General features: G+C 35.7%; 1 protein-coding gene and 1 non-coding gene across 3 annotated transcripts in view; both read left to right on the forward strand.

Annotated features, from left to right (window-relative positions):
• Positions 1-6,731, forward strand: part of Odad2 (outer dynein arm docking complex subunit 2) — a 161,846-nt gene extending 155,115 nt beyond the window's left edge. For both annotated transcript variants that reach the window (XM_015483500.2, XM_048809162.1), the window contains exon 20: positions 3,191-6,731. In XM_015483500.2, coding sequence (XP_015338986.1) covers positions 3,191-3,304 — 114 coding nt within the window. In that variant the 3' untranslated portion in view covers positions 3,305-6,731. The remainder of the gene's footprint in view (positions 1-3,190) is intronic.
• Positions 6,732-15,967: 9,236 nt separating this feature from the next.
• On the forward strand, positions 15,968-16,040 carry Trnav-cac. Its single transcript has one exon. It is a non-coding gene; the product is annotated as a tRNA-Val (tRNA).
• Positions 16,041-26,511: the final 10,471 nt, after the last annotated feature.

The raw sequence follows: 26,511 nt of genomic DNA on the forward strand, positions 1-26,511 counted from the left end.
TTAGGTAGTAAAAGCAATCATCTAGGGAGAGAGAACAAAATGGAAAACAGAAGAGGAATTGTTCTGAGTAACTTTAACAAATTATGTATGAGAGGAAGAGGTAGAGACATTGATGAAGGTTGAGAAGAAGAGAAAGGTGGGTAGGAAGAAACCAGGAGAGTAGGGTGTAAGATGCTAGAGGCAGGGCTGGGGATCTAGGTGGGTGGTAAAGCACATGCTCAACATGTGTGAAGCCAGAGGTTTGAGTGTGGCACTAAGAAAAAAAATAAAATCCAATGACAAAGTATATTCCAAAAAGGAGAAAGTAGTCAATGATACCGAATGTTGTTAAAGAATCAAATGAGATACAAACACAGAAGTATCCATTCCTTTTAATAACATGGAAGTTACTGATGGTCTCCCAAAGCGCCATTTCAATGGAAAACTAAAGGTTGAAGCCAGTCTGTAGTGAGTTGAATGGAATTGAAGACAGGAGATAGTAAATCCAGACAAGTCTTAAAAGAAGTTTGACTATGAAAAGAAGAAATGGGGGTGAAAATGGTGTCATTTTGTTTTTTTTTTTAATGTGGAAAAATGTACATTTATTTAAATGATGATGGAAAAAAAACTTATTAGGAAGGAAGAGGTTAAAGGTTAATTAAGAAGAAAGGGAATGCTTGGTACTAAAATGTTCCAAGGAGACAGAGACTGGATGGGAAATACAGGTGTAGTAGCAGCCTTTGTATAGGAGATAGACATCTGTTATAGCTGCAAGGAAGGAGACAATAAAGATGTGTTTGTAGAGTGGCAGTTTTAGTTAGAGTAGTTCCTGTCGGGTGGCTTCCATCAAGTTTGAGAAGGTGTCCTTACAGGTCATCTCCTGAGAACAGGGGTCAGATGGAAGCATAAGAGACTGCAGAAAACAAAGAAGATTTAAAATAGTCATTGAAAAGAGTGAGAAAGTTACCTAATTAGAGAGAGGCATATTTAGATTGCTGGGCAATGATTTTTGTAGTTGCTGTTGAATTTATAGTAGATCCATTTGCCTGTTGTCTGAATATTGCCTTTGGAAGGTCTCAGTTATTGGAGGAGACATGAGGAAGGCTGAGTGGGATTTATGTACCATTAAATGGATGGTTGTCCTATGAAGGTTTAAGAAACTGGTAAGGGAATTACTGCAGAGATGGACTATGGAATCTGAGCTGTTAGTGGATGAAACAAAGACTGATATAGTAAAAGCATAAATGGGCCAAAGTACATGGTCATGATGAGAACAAACAAGAATTGTTAAATAATCGAATCTAAGGGAAGGCACAGTGGTCAGAGAGTTTGGAAGTGGACTCTTGGGTATGATGGAAAATAAGGACTGGTGTATGACTGTGGAGTTAGAGGGGTGGTGAAGATCAGTGATATTTAGGAGGTCAGGTAACAGAGAAGCCAGACATCCTTCAATGCCCTAATTTCATCAAGATATTCTTGTATAAAACCTTCTAAATGTTTTACATTTTTCCTTTCTTATTGAACCCATTTTGTTCCAGATGTGAAATGCCTATGAAAACTTAAATTAAACAACAAATCAACCACTTATGGTAACTTTGAAATAATACGTAAATATTTATTGTGTTTGAAGAATTAAAAACTTGGAACTTAATGGATTAATTCATTAATCCATCTGGAGTTGATATTATAATGTGAGATGACCATTTTTATTTTATTCTATTAGTATAATCAACATTTCTTGGGTTATTTATTGAATAGTTACTAAGTCGTTAAATAGCCCTTGAATTCCTTCCTTCCTCATCATCCTTATCCTTTATTAAATCCTTATCACATTTAGCAAGGTAATGCATTACCTTTCAGTATCTTCACTCTATAATTCATAATCTATAAGTTTCTGTAAAAATTCTTTTTCTAGAACATAAATATGATGATATCACTCTCCTGATTAAAGTACTTAAATCACTTCCTTATATTACTGAGAATAAAAGCCAAAGTCCTACGTATGGCATATTTAAGAAACTTTACAATATTTCTCTTTATTATATTTCTTTACTTTTTATGTCATCTGCATTTTCTGGTATCACCCATATGTGTACTCAACCACTAGTATATAGAAAATATATTATCCAGATTAATCTTTTTTATCTTTTATCAGAACTATTAATAAGAATCATAGTTGCTAGATTTTAAAATTGTAATTTGGCATTTACTTGGCATCTACTATGTGCTCTAGGTAACATATGACCTTAAAAGTTTAAGCATTTATCACCCCAGGGACAAAAAACATTAACTCAAATATTTGTTAGAAAGGGAATGAACTCCTAAGAGTTCTTAGAAAGAAGAAATGGCATTTTTGTTGGATGGAGGAAATCTGTGATGGCTTTGTGGAAATGTTGACTAATTCCATTTTCAAAGATGGATTCGGTTAACAAAGAGAAGGGTTGGGTGGGCACTTTAGAGAGAGGAACGGCATAAAAGAAGGGCAAGTTAAATGGGGAAGTATGACCTTGCAGTGCATGAAGGGGCAGGACAAAGATGAATGGCTGGAAAAGCAAACTGAGGCTTAAGTATGCAAAGTCTCCAAGGAGTGAGTATGTTTGTTTATGTATGTATGTATGTATATTTATTTATCTATCTATCTATCTATCTATCTATCTATCTATCTATCTATCTATCTATTTATTTTAGTGTTCCCTTTCTGTTAAGCCCATCTAACAGTCCTGTCATAATACGACAGGTTAATAATTTAGGCTCTAGATTTTTGGCATTGGGAGTCACTGACAGTCGGTATTGGGGGATTGATATAATTAGACAATGGCATGATTAGATGGACTGTAATTCAGAGAGATTAAGTCTAAGAGGATGCAGTAAGAATCTAGGGGTGGTATGATTGGTTAACTTGGGAGGTGGAAAAGCCAGAAAGAATGCCAGAGAAGTTTCAGAAGCAGAACCCATTCTAGTAATGCCCAAAGAAATGATCTAGCTCCGCTCCAAAAAAATTAAAAGGTAAGAATTCATCCATGATGAATTCTACATCTGATTAAAGCATCATGTTATATTTGCATTTGCCTATATGGAATTTCTTATGTTCTTTTTGGTGGCTTTTAAAAATACTACTGTTTAAAATTATTTTTATAAATTAATGTTATGACTTTAGATTAACGGTTTTATTCTTGTTTCTCTTCTCTTCCTCCTCTGTTACCTATGATAGCTGCTACTGGATATGGTTGGGTCCCCTGATCAGGAACTCCAGGAAGCTGCAGCAGGTTGTATATCCAACATCCGCAGGTTGGCTCTTGCTACAGAAAAGGCAAGGTACTCTTGAAATCTGCAGTGCTTCTTGCCAGGACAAGCTACCAAGTTTTATATAACCCAGAACATGTCATTCCCATGGCCAGGAAGCCTAAATTGGGAAACACTGATGAGCAAAATCTTGGAAACAGTCTAAAAGAAAACATACATATTAGAAGTTCAAATGATACTTTTTATCTGAAAATTGCATGGGTATATTTTTGTTCTTGCCATGTAATAAAATGTGAAGCCAACAAATTTGTGATGATTTTCCAAGAACTTGGAATATGTGTAAATAGTATATATGTAAACAGTCTATATATAGCGAGAGAAACACACATACTTTTCAATGATGCTTTTGTTATTTGTGGAGATTTTAATAAAGAATATGGCTTTCCCAGGGTGCAGTTTCATAGTCGCTCATGGGTGTCTTTAGAGTTCCCTTTCTGTTAAACCTATCTAACAGTCCTGTCATAATAGCCTTGTCTGTTTGATCACTTGCAACCCACGGGAGAGTTCTGAGGAGATGTGCTGATTTCACAAACGGTTATTAAATGGAATTTAGAGTTAAGCAGCTGGACTTAGAGAGATCATCCTGAGGTCATCCCAGATTTCTCCTGAATTACTATCAAACATCTGAGAAGATAATGTATAACCGTCACCATATCAGATAATTCAAATTACAAGAACATAAGCAATGAGTTCGTCTTTATTCTTCAACTCACAGAGCATAAACAATTATGTTTGATTTCCCTCACAGGGTTTCACCAACACTTTTATTGAAAGAAATTAATTTATGCTGATGTGAGGATAATATTGTTACACATAAAATTGCTTTGCATTTCTGAACTTGTTTTCAGCACATGAAGTACTTTTTAGAAAGTGGCTACAAAGGATTAATAGCATTTTATCAGGTTAAGAAACATTAGAATCCACTTAAAACCATCACATATGTAACCTCAGTGTGCTGAAATGTTTGGGAACTGACTGTCCTGAGCACCTAATAGCCAGAAAAATAGCTTTGTATGCATCAGGCTCGGCAAGCTGACAATCTTAGTTAATGCTTTAAAGAGCAGGCAAGGCAGTTTTATAGAAAAATATTAGGTACTGTATATGCTTGTCATAATTTGGAGAAGATCATAAAATTAATTGAATTCAATGTAAATAATTTGTACAAAATGAAAAGCCCGTACAGGATGAAAATTATACCAGTGATAGATGCTCCAATAAAAAGATAAAGCACTTCTGAGAATTTTAAGGCTTCATAAAACAACCATTCATCTCCACTGCTTTTTAAAGGAGGTTTGGAAAGAAGATAATATGAACAAGGAAATGGTATTAATACTAAGAATAAAATTTTAAGTATAAAGTGAATCTGTTATCTTCTAACAATAAATATTTCTGTTAAAGCCACCATTTAGCTTTGTTTTACAACCTTAAAAATTCATCTTGAAACCATGGATTATGATAGCTACAAGAAATGAATTAACATGCTATGATTATATTATTATTAAAGGAAGCTTCTACCATTGACTTCAGAGTTTAAAATACCCTTAAATTACTGGTTCCTGAAAGTGAAAGGAAACAACAGGAAAAACACAGCAAACAAGAAAAACAACCCTGTGGACATTGTAGGGAAGCACTGATATTTTTTACAGCGTGCTGGATAGAAGAAAACTTGGGCTTTCTGTTTTCATGGTTAGTAAATGCATACAATAAATGCCACAGTGCTATTTTAAAAGAAACTAACCCCTTGGAAACAGAAAATTAACATGATGATTATTTTGTCTTTCAAAGGAAGAATTTTCAAAAAATTCCTAAACACCCAAAAGTAGTATCTTTAGAGTAGATAAATGAGAAGTTTAATTTAAAGATCATCTGTGGCTTATTTTGTGAAATGGCATAATGGAAAACTCTGATCTTACTAGAAAATGCCAAAGCCAGTGAAAATACCTATGGCTTTCAGAGAATATAGATATGGACAATCACACCATTGTTGGGCCACTACATGCTGTGAAAGTATTCACTATTTTTTTTTTCATTAGTTTATGTGTGAGGGTTTTCTTTATATTTATCTTATGCTATATAAGGCCAAGGACCTTAATTCTTTATAAGTTTTCAGTGACAAGTTTCTTTCTTATGCTTCTTTTTTCCCCTTAGGGAAAACAATATATTCTCTTGGTAATAGATGGCTATTTCAGTTTGAAAGGAGGAAGGATTTTAAGGTGGAAGGAATTTTAAATAGATCCTCCAATAGATCTCCCAATCTCTTTAGTTGTGAGGTGTTTTTTTTTTTTTTTTTTTTTTTTTTTAGAAGTCCTTGCCATGATCTTGTGCCATTCACAGTTAGCTGTGTGTTTGCTGCTATCAAGATACCTTGCACTAAAAAACAACAAACATTTGTTTGTTTCTAAAACTTTTTCTAGCTTTTTAAAGTGAATGGAAAGTTAGTTTTGTTAAGGCTTGGCATTGTGGATCCTGTTGTTTTGAACTTTGATTTTACATCTCTAGGGCCTTCACATGAAACCGATTCAATGTGATTCAGAATATTTGGAAAATTGATTTCCATGTAGGAACCTGAGAAGCTCAGTTGTTGATACACAGACAACCAAGAGTGGTGACTAAATCCTTTCACTTTCCTATACGTAATGGGATTAGGTTTACAAGGTAAAACTTCCCAGTGCAATTAATTTAAGATGTTTGATTTCATTTCATGAAGATTTGGGAATGGAATGGACTATGTCCATTCCTGTGATTCAGTGTAAACATTAAGAAAACCCACTTATTTAAAAGTCTTACTACTTTAAATGCATTAAATGCCCAAATAACCAATGGTCCACATGTACTTACATGTAAAATGTGAAAATCTCCCCCTAAATGAGAATGGAACAGAAAGAGAACCAAATTTCATATGATACTACTCTATGCAGGCACAGTGTTAGGTACTTTTTTATCTTACTTTAAAATGCAGGAGAATGATGAAATAGATACCTTCATATCTTACTAGACTAAAATCTGCAAGGACAATTTGGTAGTGCATACGAAAAGTTTTATAACTGTGTGCTTTTGGGATTATGTCCAGAAAGTTATCTGTGATGGAGTTCCCTACTTCCCTGGTGGTCTTCAATGTCCCCTAAAGGCCCCATGTGTTAGAAGTGTGGTCCCCAGCTTGGCATTATTAGGAAGGGGTGGAAACTTTAAGTGTGGGGGCAGGAAGTCAAGAATGATCTTTGGGTCACGAGGAGTGTGTCCTCAAGGGGGTTTATGAGACTGTGATCTTTTCCTTCTCTTTCACTTCCTGACCATGAGGTGAGTATTTTGTTTTGCCAGGTGGCCTGCCATGAGGTACTGCCTTGCCACAGGTCCAAAGCAATGGGACCAATTGATTATGCATTGAAAATTTCAAAACTTTGAGCCAAAGTAAATCTTTTAGCCAGTCCCCCAAAATCAAAGGCTGAATGTTCTCTGATATGTTGATGCTAACACACAATAAGGTAGGGGGAGGGAAGAGTAGAAGTTCATTAAATTAGACAAAGGAGAAGGAAGGGGATGGAAATAGGAAAGACAATAGAATGAATCTGACATAACTTTCCTATGCTCATGTATGAATACACCACCAGTATAACTCCACATCATGTTCAACCACAAGAATGGGATCCTAATTACGATTTTTATACTCCATGTGTGTATAATATGTCAAAATATACTGTACTGTCATGTATATCTAAAAAGAACAAAGAAAAACTAAGAAAAAAACTTTTATTTTGTAGTTTTATTATCTCAGTTACTTTTTAGAGTAATAAAGGCTGACACATGCATATAATTTTTGTAACAGTAGGAATGATAGGAAAATTTAGGTTAATTTAATTATGGTTCAACCATGTAATCAAAACATGTTGTGGAATAAGAGTTAATGGCAGAGAGCATTTCAGAATATATTATTAAACTACAAAACAAGTTCCAAATCAGTCTATGTAATGTGAGTGCATTTTTAAAATACATGTATTTAGCAAGGTAGTCGCAATGAGAGAGATGACGTTTTTGATGATATTTTCTAATCTAGTAATATGAATTATTTTTAAAAAATAAAAACAAAACACTCCCAATTAATTTTTATATTTTTGCCATTTAGAAACATCTAAGACAGACATTCTTCCTAACACTAGCTTTAAAAGAGAGAGAGTCAGTTTACAAACAGGCTGTACAACACATACATGAAATAAATGAGATTTTTAAAATATGAGAAAAGTAACTTCAACATCTAAATACCATAAGGATGTTATTAATCTATAATATATGCATTTGAAATAGTTTTAAATTACAACTAATGGTATAGTATAAATTACAAATAATGATATTGTATTATTGAGACATCCCTAAGTGGAGCTTGTATAAATTCTGACCATTTCCTTATTTGTCTTTTGTCAGTTAAGCAGCTTAATTCTACTCTAAAAGCATAGAAATCACATGAATGAAATAACTCAAAGGATCATTGATAGACTGCTTCATAGAATAGTGTTGTTTTGAGAAGAATAGTTCATACCCCTTAATTATTTACTCCATTGTGTATTACTAAGGCTCTTTATATATTTTTCCCTAGTAAATCTACTAGAAGTACTCTCAACCTGAAGTAAATTTAATAGAATCTCACAGACCTTAGTAATCCTTTAAAACGTCATGTTTTTCTCCTCTGTGCTATTTTTTATGCTTGAGTTGTTACATTAATTTCATTTCATTCCAATATTTGTTTTCTCCATTCTAATCTCTGTGTCTCCAGTTTATACTCCTGTTTTCTCTGACAAATGGTTATTACATTTTCTGGCTCTTAAACTATTTTATGCTTCAATTTCTGTAAATGCAAGATGTAAAGTTGATATTTCAATATGTTTCTGATGTGCAATTGTCACGGCTGACTGGAAATCATGTAACAGATGGGATCCTTATTCTCCCAATCCATTATTTTTAAATTTTCAAGTAAAAGTGAATTATTCTTTATTCAAGACAAATGGAAGCTTTTTATTTGCCATTTCATACTACCTTGATTTATTAGTTGATAAAAGACATACTTAAAAATTCTACTCCAACAGCAAAGAAATCACATAAATTAATTACATAATTGACCTGTGATGTTCAGAGTTAGGATTTGTCATTATAGTTTAGATTTATGTCATAATTCACTTTATATAATTAGAAAGATACATTAGTATGTATCAGTATGGTTCATATAGACTTCAATAACTGGTTGGGTTACTCATGAAAGATAAGTCTCTGTGTGTGTGTGGTAACCAGGGATTGGGTGGAGGGAAATTGGAAGTAGTTTAGTCTAGAAACTTCTATGTTTTTGAAACTTATAGCACAATTCAAACTAGCCACACTTCAAGTACTTAGCAGTTTTATGCATGGCCTGTGGGTATTGTTTTAGACAAATCTTAAGTCTACCCACTGGGATAAATTAAGGGCTTTTTAAAATCAACACATTTGCTTCACTTTACATGAATTTTTTTCAAGTCATCACCCTTTTTTGTCTCAGTGCCTTTTTTCCTGTGGGCAAATCTCTCAGTCATGCTTTCTATTGGCATGATGGCTTTTAAAATTCAAATTTGTATGACTTTAAAAACAATTCATCTAGAATACTATAATTATATTGGGGCATTTTTTAATTTTAAAAATTATTTTTAGTCATAGTAAGTGCACATAACATGAAATTTACAATTTTAAGAATTTTCAACCATAAAATTCAATGGTATTAAGTATATTCACATTGTTGTGCGACCAATGCCATTATCCATCTCCAGAATTTTTTCATCACCCCAACCTGAAATCATCCCAATCCACTAATTAAACTATTTCCAATTTCCCCTCCTCCCAATCCCTGGTAACCACTATTCTACTTTCTGTCTCTATGAATTTGCCTATTCCAGATGCCTCATTCAAATGGAAACACAGTATTTATTCTTTTGTGTCTGGCATATTTCACTTAGCTCAATGTCTTTCAAGATTCACCAATGTTTAGGCAAAATTAATATTGTTAAAATGGCCATATTACTGAAAACAATATACAAATGAATTAAATCCCCATCAAAATATTAATGACATTCTGCACAGAACTAGAAAAAAAAAAAGTCCTAAAATTCATTTGGAAGAAAAAAGATGGAGATTAGACAAAGCAATTCTAAGCCAAAAAAAGGCAACGCTGGAGACATCACAATACCTGATTTCATATTCTACTACGGAACTACATGGTATTAACATGAAAACAGACACATGGACCAGTGGTTCAAAATAGATGATACAGAAAGAAATCCACACATCCACATCATCTGATCCTTGACAAAGGTGCCAAAAACATACATTGGAGAAAAGACAGCCATTTTAACAAATGGTGCTGGGAAAACTGGTTATCCACATGTAGAAGAATGAAACTAGACCCTTATCCCTTACCCTGCACAAAAATCAACTCCAGATGGATCAAAGACCTAGGAATTAGACCAGAAACCATGCAACTCCTAGAAAAAAACATAGGATCAGCACTTCTGCATTATAGGCCCAGGCAACAACTTTCTCAGTAGGACCCCTAAAGTTCAGGAAATACTGCCAAGAGTTAATAAATGTGATGGCATCAAATTAAAAAGCTTATGAAAAGCTTTTTAATTTTAACAGCAAACAAAACAATTAGAAATGTGAAAAGAGAATCTACAGACTGGAAGAAAATCTTTGTTGGCTACTATCCTTACAGAGGATTAATATCTAGAATATATAAAGAGCTCATCAAACACCAAAAAAATCAATTGCCCATTTAATGAATGGGCAAATAAACAGATGCTTCTCAAAAAGAAGAAATGCATTTGGCAAACAAAAAGACTTAACATTATCAGTAGTTAGGGAAATACGTATCAAAACTACACTAAGACTTTGTCTCACACAGTCAGAATGGCAGTCATCAAGAATATAAACAATAATAAATGCTGGACAGGATGAGGAGAAAAAGGAACGTTTTTACAGTTTGTGTGATTGTAAATTATTATAACCACAATGGAATTCAATATGGAGGTTCCTCAAGAGACTAGGCATTGGAACCACCATATGACCCACCCATACCACTCTTTGGTATTTATCCTAAAGAATTAAAGTCATCAGACTACAATGATACATTCACACCCATGTTTATAGCAGCACAATTCACATGGAACCCCCTACATGCCCATCAGCCAACGAATGGATAAAGAAAAATGTGATGCGCGCGCATGTGCACGATGGAGTTTTAGTGAACCATAAAGAAAAATGAAATTATGATATTTGCAGGAAAATGGATGGAACTTGAGACCATTATGTTAAGCGAAATAAGCCAAACTCAGAAGGTCATATGTTTTCTCTCATATGTGGAAGCTAGAAAGTAAAAAGGAAAAGAAGCAGGGGCTGGGGATCTCATGAAAATCAAAGGGAGATAAGTAGAGAACAGGGATCAGGAGGGAGCGGGGATTGCTAGGGAATGATACTGGCCAAAATATATTGCTACATTGAGTGCAATTAGATACGTAACAACAAATTCCATCATTATGCGTAATTATAATGCACCAATAAAAACATGAAATTAAAAATGTTTCATCTATATTATAGTATGTGTCAGAATTTTCTTCTGTATTACAGATGAGTAATATACAACTGCCCTATACCACATTTCATTTAACTGATCATCTATTGATGAATACATGAAGGCTGTTGCCAAATTTTGGCTATTGTGAATGATGCTGCCATAAATAAAGATATAAAAATATCAATGTGAGAATCTGCTTTCAATTCTTTTGTGTATATACCCAGCATTGGAATTGCCAGGGTAGGAACAGCTATTTTTTAAACTTGAAGATTCAAATTTGTAGTAAGAATAAGTGATTTGTGGGGGCTGGGGTTGTGGCTCAGAGGAAGAGCGCTCGCCCAGCACATGAGAGGCAATGGGTTCAATCCTCAGCACCACATAAAAATAAATAAAATAAAGTTAAAAAAAAAGAATAAGTAATTTGGGGACATTCTTAACATCAGGGTTAGTGAATTTGAGATGAATTCGCAGAATGTCTAGGAGGGGCTCTGTTTATTAAGCATTCTAACAGTTTCTCATCACTGACTCTGAAGAAAAAAATTCCCTAAGATCTGAATGTTTGTGCACCTCCAAAACTCATATGTTGAAACCTAGCTCCCAAACTGGTGATATAAAGAGGTGGGGTCTTGGGAGGTGATTAGTATTAACGCCCTTATAAAAGAGGTGTGAGGGACCTAATTAGCTCTTTTGCCCTTTCACCATGTCAGGACACGGAGAAGGTGCTATGCATGAGGAATGAGCCCTCACCAGAAACTGAATCTACTGGCACCTTGAGTTTGGCTTCTGGAACTGTGAATAATAAATTTCTGTTGTTTATAAATGACCCAGGCTAAAGTTTTTATTATAGCAGCTGAATGGATTCAAATACCCCTCAAGCCAATCTAGTATATTTTTAATTCTGAACAAGTCATGTTCTCCCAGAGCATAATTCATTGAGAGCCAGTTGAACATTTAAAAAGGTACGGTTGCAGTTTTTGCAACAATAGTAAGGTCTTAACAGCTGGACCTCTAAAAGTACCAAGATATCCTAGAAAATGACCCTCATAAGTTCTACTGCATGATGTCTAGATTGGACTAAAGGTCAAATTCTAGGTTTCCACAGCTCCTCTGTACAATCTGGCACTTTTAGAAAGAAAGAGAGACTGAAGGCCACTGAAAACTTTGTGCTGGAACTGTGAGAAGTATTTCTTTGGGGGTATGCTGCCATAAGCATTTGCTCAGTTTCCACTGTGGACATAACCCAAACTTACAAACAGACCCATAAAGATGGTGAGACCAGTTCCTTGACTGCTTTCATGTGTCTCTATGTGCTTCTGCTTGGTATTCTCCTAGTTCATACCCCTCCACTTGCACAGAAGTTGGTGCCCCAACCAAACCTCCTCTTGCTTGATGGTTGTGCACACATGGGGAAGATCTCAGAGTTAGGCTGCAGTTTTGCTTTGAAGGAAATGTATTGCTTGTTTTTTTCAAGCTTTGATGGGTATCCCTAATCTTCAATTGGAAGGTGTAAGACATTAAGGGATCACTTTAATTATTTTGTCCTGTTTGAAGCAATAAACAGCTGCTGACGCTGATTTAAAACAGAAGACAAGCTAACACATTTTTAATCTGTGAGGTCAATTTATTTGGATTATTCTCTTAAACTGATCTAATTATGAGCTAAAACAACAAACTAGAAGGTGTAACGGAAAGGGCCGTCTTTCCTTCCCTGCCTAGGGATATTGTGAATGTGCAAGACAGATGTTTGAGACAGACAGGCTTAGCCAAAACTTGCTGTCACTCTCCTAGGAGTTGTGAGGTACGTCTTCACATCTTACTCATGGACCATCAGAGCCCAAATTAACTTTTTCTGCACTGTGGCCATGTGAAGTTTTCCTTTTTTGAATAATATTTTTAATAATTTCCTCAAAAAGAAGGAAGTTTCTTATTTATGCCCTGTAGGGAAAAGATTTATGTTTCAGAGAAGGAATGAGGATTCCTTATGAGGACTAGAAAAGCTTGCATTAATTCTTAGTTGATGAGATTCAGTCCTGGATTCAGATCAGTAAAGATCTGCAGAATCAACATCGTTGTCCATTTTCTCTTTCCTCAATGTAACCCATTCTAATTTCAGTCTACCTCTCTCTCTTACCTCCCACTAATCTCCTTCAAATATATTCTACATGTACCCCAATCCCCCCCCCAAAAAAAATCATGTATGTTGACTCAGATGTGAAAAAATTTATGTAACTTCCTTTCATTTTTACACGTTTTTCCACTGATGGGTGAAAACTTGACTTTGCCAATTAAAAGTGTCAAGCCTTTTGATTTAAAATAACTCCTTTAGGTTAACTGTTTAGTCTTTTGGAGTCTTTCCCTTTTCTCAGGTGTCCCGTGTTCCCTTCCCCTTGGGCTCCTCAGTCCCTGTGAGCAGAGCAGATCCTTAGGAGATTGTGTCACCTCCAGGGAAATCCTATTACCCTGCTTGGTAATCACTGGCCTGCACCCTCCCCATGGCTGCAGGGAACATTGGTTCTCCTAGTCACAGGGCACCCGTGGTGAAAGGGGGGTCGCTGCCCTGCGGTTAGTGTCTGGGGTGCTGTTGCCGACACTGTGATCATGGCCGGAGTTCCCCATGGATCCCAGTTAAGAGGCCTCCATCTTTCAGCCTCTCTTGAACTCCCAGCCCTTTCTGGTGACTGGGTCTTCTCAGCACTAGTGGGTCCTCCCAGGAGACTGGGGGCTTCTGGCTGTTTTCCCTGTATTACAAAATCCCGAGTGGGGACTTGTGGGTCTTCCCTGGGCTCCCTAGCTTGGCCAGACATGGTAATTTGTAGAAACTGGACCTTCTCTGAGAAGCCTAAGCCCCTCCAGGCTGCCTCTAACATTTCTTATTTCGTCAAACTCCAAAGTAGGCCACGCTCTCACAGGCACCCTCCTTCCCTTCTCTTCTTGCACTCTCAGGCATTTCCTCCCCAAACAGAGTTCTTACTCTCCTTCGTGTGGCAGGAACTTTTTTCAACCATATTCTCCTTCATCCTCCTCTGAGGCCAATCCTCCAGATTTTGATTCTTTATGTAAGGACTCTGCTGTAAGAGGTCTGAGAAATATTTCTACTCCTGCGTGAAGTGCAATGTGGGGGACTGTTATTTATTTGCAGACATTATTTTGAAAAACTAGTTTGCAACTCCAAGCTGAGCAAGGACTTCTTTGTGTGGCCTTCTGTTTCTCTTTCCCTGCAAAACATTGTCTTTAGTCTCCTGGCTTAAAAAGAGGGAAAGCTGCAGGATTTTAAAATCAACCAACTAACCAAACAAACAAACAAAAAAGCCAACTCTGGAAATACTAAGAAGGAAAAACACATCATATGGTATTTCAAAACATTGCCTACTCTAATCAGCCAAACTAAACTGCTTCTCTTCCCGAATGTGCTAGACTTCTCTCCTGCTTCAAAATCTTGTCGGTGTTGCTCCTTTCACCTCAGAGAAGTTCAGGGGTTTAGTTCTAACTTCATGCTTGCTTTGCCATTGTCTACCTTTTTGCATTGATGTAGAGGTGAACTGGGACGCCACGTATTTTCTTCAGCAGCCACCATACATTGAGAACCAAATGAAAACACAAACTATTCTGTATGGTAGGGAGAAACTTTGCATAATCTGATGTCAGATCCTAGTAACAGAAAATTATCTGGTTTCTGCAGACAAACTTACCCACTAAGATTTTGATGAAATTGGCTTATCACATAGCGTAAACAATTCAGCATTTTTCCAGTATTTCCATAAATTCTTGAATGGAACATATTTTTCTGTTACCTCTTGGCCCTAATTGTTGCTCTATCATCTAGATTTTCAACTCTTTCTCATCATACCTCTTGCAAATAGAGACATTCCTCTTCCCTTCCTCCCTTTATCCGCTTATGATTTCAGACATAACACAGCCCCTTTTTCTTTGATTTCTGAAAAATACCACTAGCCCAAGTAAACATGAGTAGTAGACATTGATTGATGACTCAGCAATGAGGGCCTGATGGAAGAAAACTTTTTAGATGTAACTATATCTGTATCGGTTATCTTTTTCTGTGTAACAACCATCACTAACAGCCATTTGTTCAGTTCACAATTCTGCTGGTAGGCAATTTGGATTCAGTTGGGTGCCTGCAGAATCTGTCATCTAGAGGTTGGCTTTGTTTGGGGGGATGGGTTCCTACACAGCCTCAGCTGGAACAACTAGACCGACCTGATGTAGTTCCCTGCAGTCTCATCCTCCTGTAGGCTAGCCTGAGAATGTAAAGGTTGGACTGGCCTCCAAGAAAACAACCAGAGCATGCAAGGATTCTTGAAGCCTAAGAACAGCAGGTACACTATCTTTTCTGCTGCATTCTGTCAGCCCAAGCAAGTCCCAAGATCTCCTCTTGGTTGGAAGCTACTAAATTACAATGCAAAGAGGTGTGCATATGGTGGAGTTGAGGAAGGAGAACAAATAGAACAGATCCCAGGGCTCTCTTTCCATAACCAAAGTCCTTAAGTGGTTTTTACTAAAAATACATCTCTCTCCACTCAGAAGAATGTTGTAGCCACCTTTTATAAACTTCTAGGTTTTTTTTCTGCCCAAGAACAGATGGAATAATAGTGTGCAAGTGTGTGTGTGTGTGTGTGTATATATGTGTGTGTGTATATATGTGGGGAGGATTTGCAAAAAATATAAGTAATTGTTTTGTTTCCTGGGATTATGGTGATAATTTAAATTTTTATCTCAACACTTGTCATTATAGTGTCCTTGAGATAAACAAATGGAATAAGTACATATTTATTTCTTTATTTCAATTTATGCCACACATAATTACATGAGGACACATAACTTAATGATTTAATTTAGTGTGGTTTCTAACAATTAGTCAGGTTTCTAACTATTCTGATATTTTCTTGAGAAAATGGGTCAAGCATAAACTATCAAATAGATTTGAAAGCACACTAGAGATAATTACTTATTTTAAAATGCATCATAAGGCAAGGATCCTTTTAAATTTATTTTTCAATAATGGTAAAGTGAATTAAAAAACTAAAAGAAGATTGAACAATCTGTGTAAGTACTAAAAATAATTTTTAAAAAACACAGCATTCGGGCTGGGGTTGTGGCTCAGTGGTAGAGTGCTTGCCTCACACGCATGAGGCCCTGGGTTCAATCCTCAGCACCACAATAAAAACAAATAAATAAAAAAGAAAGGTATTGTGTCCATCTACAACTAAAAAAAAAATTTAAAAAAGCACAGCATTCATTCATAAAGAAAAGGAAAGAGGCTTATGAGGAAAAAATAATCAGTTCTGGGAAAGTAAATTTCAAAAATTCAACAAGTTAGGGTACTGGCAAAAAAAAAAAAATCCTGATAGGAAGAAAGGAGTCCAGAAGAGCTGGATTCTCTTTAAACAAACAATTTTGGCAGGTGAACAAACTATATGGGAAGTGCAGCACAGGGAACAGGGTGCCAAATTGGCAAAGCAGAACAGTGCAAAGTTCTGAACTGCAAATTATAGAACCACAAGAAGATGTCTAGCCAGATCACCAAGGATGAACAAAAGAGGGGTCCCAAAGGTGTGGGGACCACATCAAAGTGAGAAAGATAATGTAGTGTGGGGGTAGACATAAAAGACATCAGGAAGCTAGTAATCAGATGTAGTAATAAAAACCAAATTATTACTGACAATTTGACTAAATAACCAGTCCTGGATTTAATTTATTTCTCTGCAGGTCTGTTGCCTGGCTTTCCAGTCAGCTTCAACTAAGATATTTTCAGTTGTGAGCAGCAGAAATTATAATTCAAAATATCTTTAATTTTTTTTTTAATGTGGTGCTAGGGAGCCAACTGGGGACTTGCACAGGCTAAGCGTGCACTCTGCCACTACAAAAATGGGGGTCTGTTGGTTCATGTAAATGAAAAGTCCAAAGATAGACTGAACTTTAGGTAAAGTTTGGTCAGGGTTTGAATTCTATTTTTCTGGAACTGTGTTCTCTGTTCAGGCATGCCTCATGATATTGTGCTTCACTTTAAATCTTCATAGTTATAGTAGTTTTTTTTTTTTTTTTAAATTGAAGGTTTGTGACAACCCTGTGTTGAGCAAGTCTATAAGGGCCCTTTTTCTAACGGTCATTAGCATTTTTTTTTAGCAATAATTCATTTTCTAATTAAGGCATGTATTGTTAGATACAATGCTATTGTATACTTATTACTATCATAATTTTATATGCACTAGAAAACAAAAAATGTATGTGACTTGCTTTATTGTGATATTGGCTTCATTATGGTGGTCTAAAACTGAACCCACAACATCTCTGAGGTGTGCCTATTTTGGCTTTATTCTCAGCTGGCTTCCCAAATTGCTGTAGCAATTTCAATTCTCATAACTTCATACTACACCATTCAGAGGTGTTTCCCTTCCTCCAATCATAGGTGAACTTTCTGATTTTCACACTGATTGAACTAATACATTCCCACATAGATGGGAAGAAGCAGACAATTGGTAAGGAAATTATTTATGCTGATTCATTTGGGTCATATAGAGACTGAGACATGGGAGGTTCCATTTTACCCAACCCATGCAGCTGATGGTGGGGTAAAGATACAGAGGAGGAAGCCAGTGAAATGCCTGTCTTGGGTGGTTTGGATTATGGAGGAGTGGCAGAAATAAACTCCCCTTTACAGGTCAAAAACATAACAGAATTTTGTTAAATATAATATGAATGGGAACTGACTAAAGGAAGTCACAAAAGGTCAAGTGTTAAATACAGTTTTACAAAGAGTTTTATCACTGAGAAATAAGTCTTGAAAAAATTTCCAGGTAAAGATCAATATTCCCACTTCAATTGCTTATAAACATTTCATTGTTTGTATGGATATCTATTTGATTTTTTATAACATTTAAATTGCATCAATTTTTGCTTTTACCAAAATAGCCCTGAACATCAATATTTTTTCTTATTTTTAAAGGCAATTTTTGTGGAAGGAAGAGTTTAATTTTCAAAAATTATAAGGAGAAATGCAAATAAAACCAATTCTACATGACCAAAAAAAAAAAAAGAAAAAAAGAAAGAAAGTAAAAGAAATTGCAAAGAAGTTGAGAATAGAAACTAAGATGACAGAACAGTAAATATATTAAATTAATATAAATAGATAAGTACTTCTTAAGAGGTTAAAGAAATATCAACACAGCCCTCTGTGTTTGGGTCCACCTCAGCCTTACTCAGTATATTTAAAGCACTAAAAGAAAGTTACACACAAAAGTAAAAAAGACATGCAAAATAAACTTAGCAGTAGTTGTATGAAGAATTTGACTTCTTTCCTTCTCTCTCCCAGTGTTGGTTTCATTTTTTAGGCTTGTAGCAAAATGGTTGCTGTAATTGCAACCAGAAACAGCAATTTTCAGGTTGAAAAGAGACCTTGACTATTGATCCGAAGAAGGGGACTTTCCCAGGGAATCCTTATCTACCAGTACACTTCCTCTTGACCTTCTACCCAATAAACAATCAACTGGGGACTAAACCCCTAGACCAATTACACTGTCAACTGAGACACTTAGCTATGTAGAAAAGAGATGGCTATCCAAACAAAACTGAAGTTCTAGTAGAAGGAAGAGGGATAAATGGTTTCTAGTTGGGCAACAAATGATGATCACAACCAATAAATGTTGGCCAAAGATAAGTTGATGTATCCTAAACAGACTTAAGGGTGAAAGCACAGTTATTTAGATCAAGAATTACTTTACTCAGCCAGGCAGGGTGGCATATACCTATAATCCCAGTGGCTAGGGAGGCTGAGGCAGGAGCATTGCCAGATCAAAGTCAGCCTCACAATTTAGCAAGACCCAGAGCAACTTTTAGCACTGTCTCAAATAAAAAATAAAAAAGAGCTAGGGATGAGGATCAGCCCCTGGGTTCAATTCCTGGTACAAAAAAACCCCCCCAAAAAAACCCAGAAAATAGCCCTGCTTTACCTATTGATAAATTTAGTAGGACATTATAATTGTTCTGATTCTGTATCTTAAAATATATCTTTGAAATATATGAAGCAAAAAAAACCAAAACTATAAGGGGATATTAATGATCTATAATTATAGATCAAAATGGAAATTTTTCAACATACCTATCACAAAGACAGATTGAACAGAACATTTAGTAAGAAGTGAGAAAGTATTGTGAATAACAGAACTGCTAAGTTTGATGATTGGCTTGTGTGTGTGTGTGTGTGTGTGTTTATAGTTTGCTCTTACATATGCAGTCCTGCAGACAAAAAAATAGTGAAAGCATATTTTCAAGTACACATTGAACATCTCCAAAAGTTGATCACATACCACAAAGCTCATCTCAACAAAAGAACAGGGCAATAAAATTACAAATGCAATCAATACCTAAAAATAGCCCAGAAATCAATACATTTAGAAATTTTAAAACCCACTTCTAAATAATTCATAGGTCAAGGAAGAAATCATATTGAAAATTACAAATCAGAACTAATTGTCAAAGTCAGCTCTGCATATTAAAATCTCTGGTAGGATTATTTGCAGGGAAAATTCATTCCCAGCAAACTAGAACTAGTCATCTTTTAACAGCCTGTTTTCATCTAAAATGTTGACATTGATAGAAAATTATAGGAAAACATTTCACTCTTCCATATATATTGGGAAGACTACACTTTGTTCTTTCTTTCCTTGGGGGTTTTCATGAAGCTTCAGCCAGAGACCATACGCTGTACATTTTCTCTATATTAAGCATTTTTGTGGCAGTTTTATACAAATAACCAGTTCAGTACATATGTCAGCCTTCACTCAGCCCCCATAAAGGGACACTTTCCTTATTCTAGTCAGATAACTACTAGAAGAATCTCTTATTCCTCTCTGACCAGTGCATGAAGAAATCCAAATTGTTCCACGCACTGCCAACTTGTCCATCTCCTGGTGGACTCCATCACGTCCCTGACAACTCTGCATAGTGGTAACCTTCTGTAGCTGGAACATCCTCATGTGTAAATTCACGAATCTATGCAAAGAAGAGACACTTGTTTAAAGCTGTGCAAAATTTCCCTTCTAGCAATGATTCAAATGAATTGCATGCTGAACCTGATTCCAAGAAGGAAGACGGAAGAAATTAACATTTCACTGTCTGCCACGTAGAGACAGAGTTTTCAGAGAGCCTTTCACTTGACTTGTCTAATAGGGGTGATAATAAACCCAATTAACAAAGATGAATGCAGTGATTTCAGCTTCCAGGTAAATTGTAAAAGTAATACATGATCCTTTCATTTACGATTGATTCCTACTGCTGGGTATTTAAAAAGCACAAATATTGTTACAGAACATCTATTATGGTGAAGAATGATTTTTGCACATGGTTGCATTAGGGAAAACCCATTTTAATTTTCTTTGACTTCATTTTAAGATCACAACTGTTGGCACCCTTAACTGAAAAAAGGACAGACCTCCTTAAGCGTGTTTCATGAGAATAACTTTCATTTTATTTTGGTTGGCTGGATGTATATTGCCTCTCCAAGACCTCAATTATATAACCTGGGATTTCCACATTGTTTTTGACAGAAAAGTAGAACGAAAATAAGTTATGCGGACAAAATTTGAAACACATGATATGGAATTGAAAGGACTTAGTGATGAAAAAGTTGTCTGTGTTAGTGGTAATCAAATCTTGAAATAGATTTTTTTTTCTTAAAAAAGCAAATAGCTCCAAGTATTTGGCTATGCATCACTGTTCTTTAAGCCTAAGAAGATTATATTGCTCCATCCCTCAACTATAGTATATTTACAGCTGGACTCTGAAACGGATGCAGTAAACATCAAACTTTATTCCAGTCTCGAGTTGTACTCTGTATTAACCAGCCTTTACCAGACTCTGGCTTAAGTATCACACTGAGGAGAAATAACAAGGTTTTGAAACACATGGACTATTGCAACAGATGTTCTGTTTCTGTCTTTCCAATTCAATTAAGCTATTTAATCTTTAGCGCTATGCAGTAAGGTTATATTAAGCTCTTATTTAGTATCTATAACTCAGTACTTTATAGATTATTAATCTATTTTGTGTCCATATTTATCTGATAAAAACTGTGGATCCATATTCAAAACCAATAATAAACCTCAGATTTTTTTCTATAATTTTAGTAAATTTGTAGACCCATAACTTGACTCATGAACCTCAGTTAAGAACCCTAACCCTCAGGAATCTGAGACTGCAAACCCAAGAGCAAAGATAAAGTTGAATATTATGTATATTGTTCATTTGTTCACTGAGCACACAGGATACAATTTATGACCACTGGCTATAATTTGATTTCATTTCCATTTCCAGTTTATCTTTGAGGGGAAAATTCTCTTACTGAAATTTTGATATACATAGGAATAATCCATTTTGGGTAAATTAGAAAAAAGATTCATGAGACATTTTGAAGGGAAAAAAACATGTAACAATTAGAAGGATTATACCTTTTCAGTCTTTAAATCAAAAATTTTAAATCAAAACTCAACATCCATCTAAAAAGAGATAGTTAACATGTTATATCAACTTTCATACCCAAATAATTTTATTTTTTTCTGTTTTTTTGTGCTAGATAAGAAAATTCTAACTCACAGTTTTAAGTCATCAGAAAAGAAGACTATACTTTGTGGCTCTGACAAATGGCTCTGTATATTCAGGTTGAAATCATGGAGATGTTTCCAACTGAAAACTACTTTTAGCATTCTGTCAAAGACAGAACATACTATGCTCAAAAACTGGACTGTTGTATGCTTTGAGTTGGAAGACAGGGAAATTGGTTTCCATTCTGGAGCGCATTCCAGAATTTCTGTCAAAACATATGTATGTGGTTTCATAATATGCCGATATGATATTTTTTTTCTAAAGAAAGAAAGTTGAGCATTTGGTGTTTGAAAAGAGTCATACATACAGTTATAGAGCTGTTTGCACCACAGTTTGATTATCTTAAGAAAACTCTTCAACATTAAAAATTAAGTTATTTTTTATAACTTAACTATATTAAGTTATTTTATAACTTAACTACATATTTTTTATAACTTCACTATAACTGAAGTGATAGTATCAAGTTATTAACCAAACCAAATATATTGCCAACATACACAGCTTTAGCAAGCTTCTGGAAGTCATGGAAATGTTCTTTACTTATAGTTTTTTTTTTTGTTTTAACAAAGTTGAAATATATGATATGACATTTCTTATTGAAGTTGAGGTCTTTTCTTTTATTCTAAATGTGTGGTAGAGTTGAATATTATGTATATTGTTCATTTATTCACTGAGCACACAGGATACAACTTATGACCGCTGGCTATAATTTGATTACATTTCCATTTCCAGTATGATCACAATATTTAATCAAGAACAGGAAGTATATGAATGGTCACCATGTCACTTAGAACATAGACACTGCTGCAAGTCAAACCGGAATACAGAGTGTGGAATAAGAGAGAAGATTGTTTTTCTCCATTGCACAGACTTCCAAGCTGGTACCAATATCTGCCACATAAATCATCAGGTATTCACATTCCTCCTCTCTTGTTGTAGTGTCTTTCTAGAGTGTTGTTTTTGACCGCACTTCTTAGAAAACGTGAGTAGACATTGGCAAGAAAGAAAGAAGAAGTGAAGGGTGCAAACCTTGGATTGGAGGGTGTATCTATCACCCTTGCATACAACCTACACGATAAGGCGCAGTTGTAGGGCTGCACCTGCCTGCAAGAGAAGCAGGAAAATGTCACGTTTTTCCTGAGGGCCCCCATGCTCAGCTAAAATACAGCAAGACCATTAAAGGAAAGGTGGATGCCCTTGAGGACAATTAGTAGTCTCTGCCAGAGCCACCAACAATGTCCTGTGAACCAAGTATTATGGGTTTCACCTTCAGCTATAACCTTTAATTCCCAAGCAACAGCTACCCATGCCCAGAGCTTGGGTTCCATCAGCTTCAAACTCATTTTTATTTCCTCATCTTTATCATGGATTGCAACAGAAATTCTTTATCTCTAATAAGATTTTTCAGTGATAAACAGAACAGCAAGAGCAAAACATAAAAATCATGGAACATTTTCTCCTAATACTTTCACAGCATGCATTCCTTGAATAAATTAATATTAAGAATATGACTAATTTAATGCAATTATAAAGCAAAATATCTGCTAGCATGCATATATGATTAGAGTTTTTAAGTCCAACCAAATTGGGAATTGGTTGGTTCTCACAGTGGGAGGATGTGACAAGGACGCTGCTAGCTTCCAGCACCAGCTGCCCAGAGTCCATAACTGGGGAACAAACTTGTGAGTAGTCACCAGAGGTATTTTTTATTTTTTAAAATTGCAAACAACACATATGACTATGTCTACCTGAAAAGAAAAAAACGAGGGGATTTATCACACTGATATGGTGACTATTCAATGAAGAGAAGAGAAAGCTAAAGGACAGGATCTCAACAAAGTCAGAAATCAGGGCACAGTATCCCCAGGGCTCTATGGAAAGACCCTTCAGAACACCCCTGCCATAGTGAACCAGCCTTTATCATGTTCTGTCCTTATCACCATGCCCTGGATTTGAACTCCTGGCAGAAGACTCTGAAGGTTGGTGTTATGGGATAAACTGTGTCTCCTCCCAAATTCCTCGGTAAAACTCTAACTCAGTATCTTAGAATGTAATGATGTTTGGAGATAAAGACTTCAAAGATTTTAATGAAAATAAATTAAAATTAAGGCAATGAAAATAAGTTAAATTAACACAAGATCATTAGGGTGATCTCTAATGCAGTATAGTTGGTGTCCTTATAAGAAGAAGAAATTTGGGCACAGGTGCACATAGAAGAGAAAGGCCATGTAAATGTGAAGATGCTCATCCACTAAACAAGCAGAGAGATCTCAAAAGAAATCAGCCTTGGCAACTCTAGCAAACTAACACTGTCGGCTTACCACTGCATGTGATGTAGTAGAGGTGGTCTGCCAAAAGTAGGAGAGAAGGGAAAAAATGTCCAAAATAAAAAATATGATGCATATCTCCCAAAAGTTGATGGCTCTTCACTTGGAAGAAAGACTAAATTTATTTTATACTAGTCAAGAAAAAGAATAGTATAAAAAAAAATAGTATCACTGGAAGTTCTAAAAAAAATACATAATAGTCTGATAAAACAAACAGCTGCCCAATAACTAAAATGGAATTTACTGCCTTATAATGTAATATCAACTATTATAATAATTATAGCTGATACTTATTGAGTACTACTATATGAGGTACTCTTCTGCATTATGCTATTTAATATACCCAACAGCCTCATGAGCAAGTGACCATTATCCCCACTTTTTAAATGATAAACTAAAATACCTAAGTGATTAAAAAAAATCACATTTTAAACTCAGGCCTACCTGAAGTTGGAGCTAGAATTCTCATCCTTTGGGGAGTCTTTGTTTCAGCTGTTGATTTCTAGATGATTTGCATGTATCCTTTTAGTACTGATTAGTACCTTCTTGGGGAAAACAGAAGATTCCTCAAGAGCAACTGTTAATGAAATGCTTTGGAAGGTGACAGGATTGTCCACCTATGTGCTACACTGTACAGGCCAGCTAGAAACTCTTGGGTAAAGGCAAAGGCTGGGTAGGCTCACAAGCTATTTAATTCAAATACATTTCCATGTATGTTGGAGGAAAAGGCCCTCAAGTCAGGGGTTACATGTTTTATACTTTAAACCATGGAAGGCTCTGGACCATGGAAGTGACTGAGTGCTAAATTTTTTTGTAAGATGCCCACTTTTGAGGTCAGACTGAATGTTGAGATCTCCTGTAGAATGTAATCTTTCCTCTTAAGATAGCATCTGCCAGCCCAGGCTGTGTGTTAGGACACCTGGGAAAGCAGTTAAACAGTATATAAGTCTGGGCCTCACTCCCAGAGATGGTAATTCAGGTGGTCTGGGATGGGGCCTGAGCCTGCTTATTTTTAGACTGCTCTTCCATTGCTTTTAATCTGCAACCAGGTTTGTGAAGAACTGCCTAAGAACTAAATTGTCTAACTGCACTTCAAACTAATAATGAAGCTCCATTTTTCAATAAGAAACCTACCTGGGCTATTTTTTAATCCATAAACACATTAAACCCTGACTCTAACTTCTATCCTTCTAGGTCTGATAGTATTAATAAATCTGTTTCTTCAAATAGTGTGAATATGAAATTTCTTCTCATTCCCTATCAACAATGCAGGAGATTCCTCATATAGTCATAAAAATTTATAGAACAATGTCTAAATCTTTTTGTTCTAGACTATCACACAGATGGTCCCTGACTAATGATATGGCTGACGATTTCTCAACTTTATAATGGTGCAAGAGAGGCACACATTTAGTACAAATCAAATTTTCAAATATTTCAAATTTTACATCTGATATTCACCCCAGGCTAGAGACATGTGCTATAAGACTCTCTCATGGTGCCAAACAGTGTCAGCAAGCAGCAGCTCTTAGCCAATCACGTGATCTCACAGGTAAACAACCTACATTCTCAATGTACTGTGTTGCCAAGTGTGATGTTTTGTAGGTTAAATATATTAAATGAATTTTCTGTTTATGATATTTTCAACTTACAATGGATTTATCAGATTGTTAACCCCATCACAAGTTGAAAAAACACCTGTATTTTTTTAATGTTTATGAAGAGAAGATGCTTAGAAATGGGACTTTAATGTGCCCTTACTTATTACTATAATCTCACTGCATAACATGTAGACTCAAGCTCACCAGCATTTAATATTGTGTTCACTGTTTGTGCATCTGGAATGAGTTGAGGATTGGCTTACAGACTCTGCTGATCTTGGCTGGACTAATTTGTACAACTGAGAGTCAGCTAGCCATTGTCTGATCCAGGTAACAAGGCAGGACTGGAGTGACTTGGCTCTGCTCAGATTTTTCACACCCTCCAGCAAGCTAGCCTAAAGATATTCTCACAGTGATGTGCAGGTACCAGAGAGTAAGTCACATATATAGCCCCTTTTCAAGACCTTGATTATGACAGGTCAGTTAGAACCTCATTTATCCAAAGCAAGTGACCTGGCCAAAGCCATTGTTAAGGGCTGGAAACTCACTCCATCCACTTGCAGTAAAAGGGCAAAAGATGTGAATACAGGGAGAGAGAGCTAGAGCCATTGTTGTAAACTGATAACTGTTGGGAAGACAATATAGTCAGCCCCCAAACACAGTAGGGAGCTAAAGAAAGACATGATACAGTGAAATGTAATGTTGAAGGCAGAACCTTTAATGCTTTCAGCTTTGAATCAACTGAATGCCAGAATAGAAAGGAAGGAATTGGCTCCTATTTTCTACTGTCCCTCTCCTACCTAAAATCTGACTGTTAAACCCTACATGTCATTAAAAAATAATGTATTCTGGGAAAATGGAAGAAAGAAAGAACATGTAACCATGAGTACATTTCAAACAAAGTAGTTTTGTATCATGAAAGATCAACAAAGTCATTAAATTTTTCAGGGAAATATGTATGTGTTTGGTCACTTATGAAATACATTCACTACATGTAACTAGTTATATTCTTAAATCTCTTAATGATTTGAAACAACTTTGAGATACTATTCTATTAAATTTGGTATTATCTGTGTACTTGATTTTACATAACAAAATAGACGAC

Source organism: Marmota marmota, unplaced genomic scaffold, assembly GCF_001458135.2.
Source record: "Marmota marmota marmota unplaced genomic scaffold, marMar, whole genome shotgun sequence".
Taxonomy (NCBI): domain Eukaryota; kingdom Metazoa; phylum Chordata; class Mammalia; order Rodentia; family Sciuridae; genus Marmota; species Marmota marmota.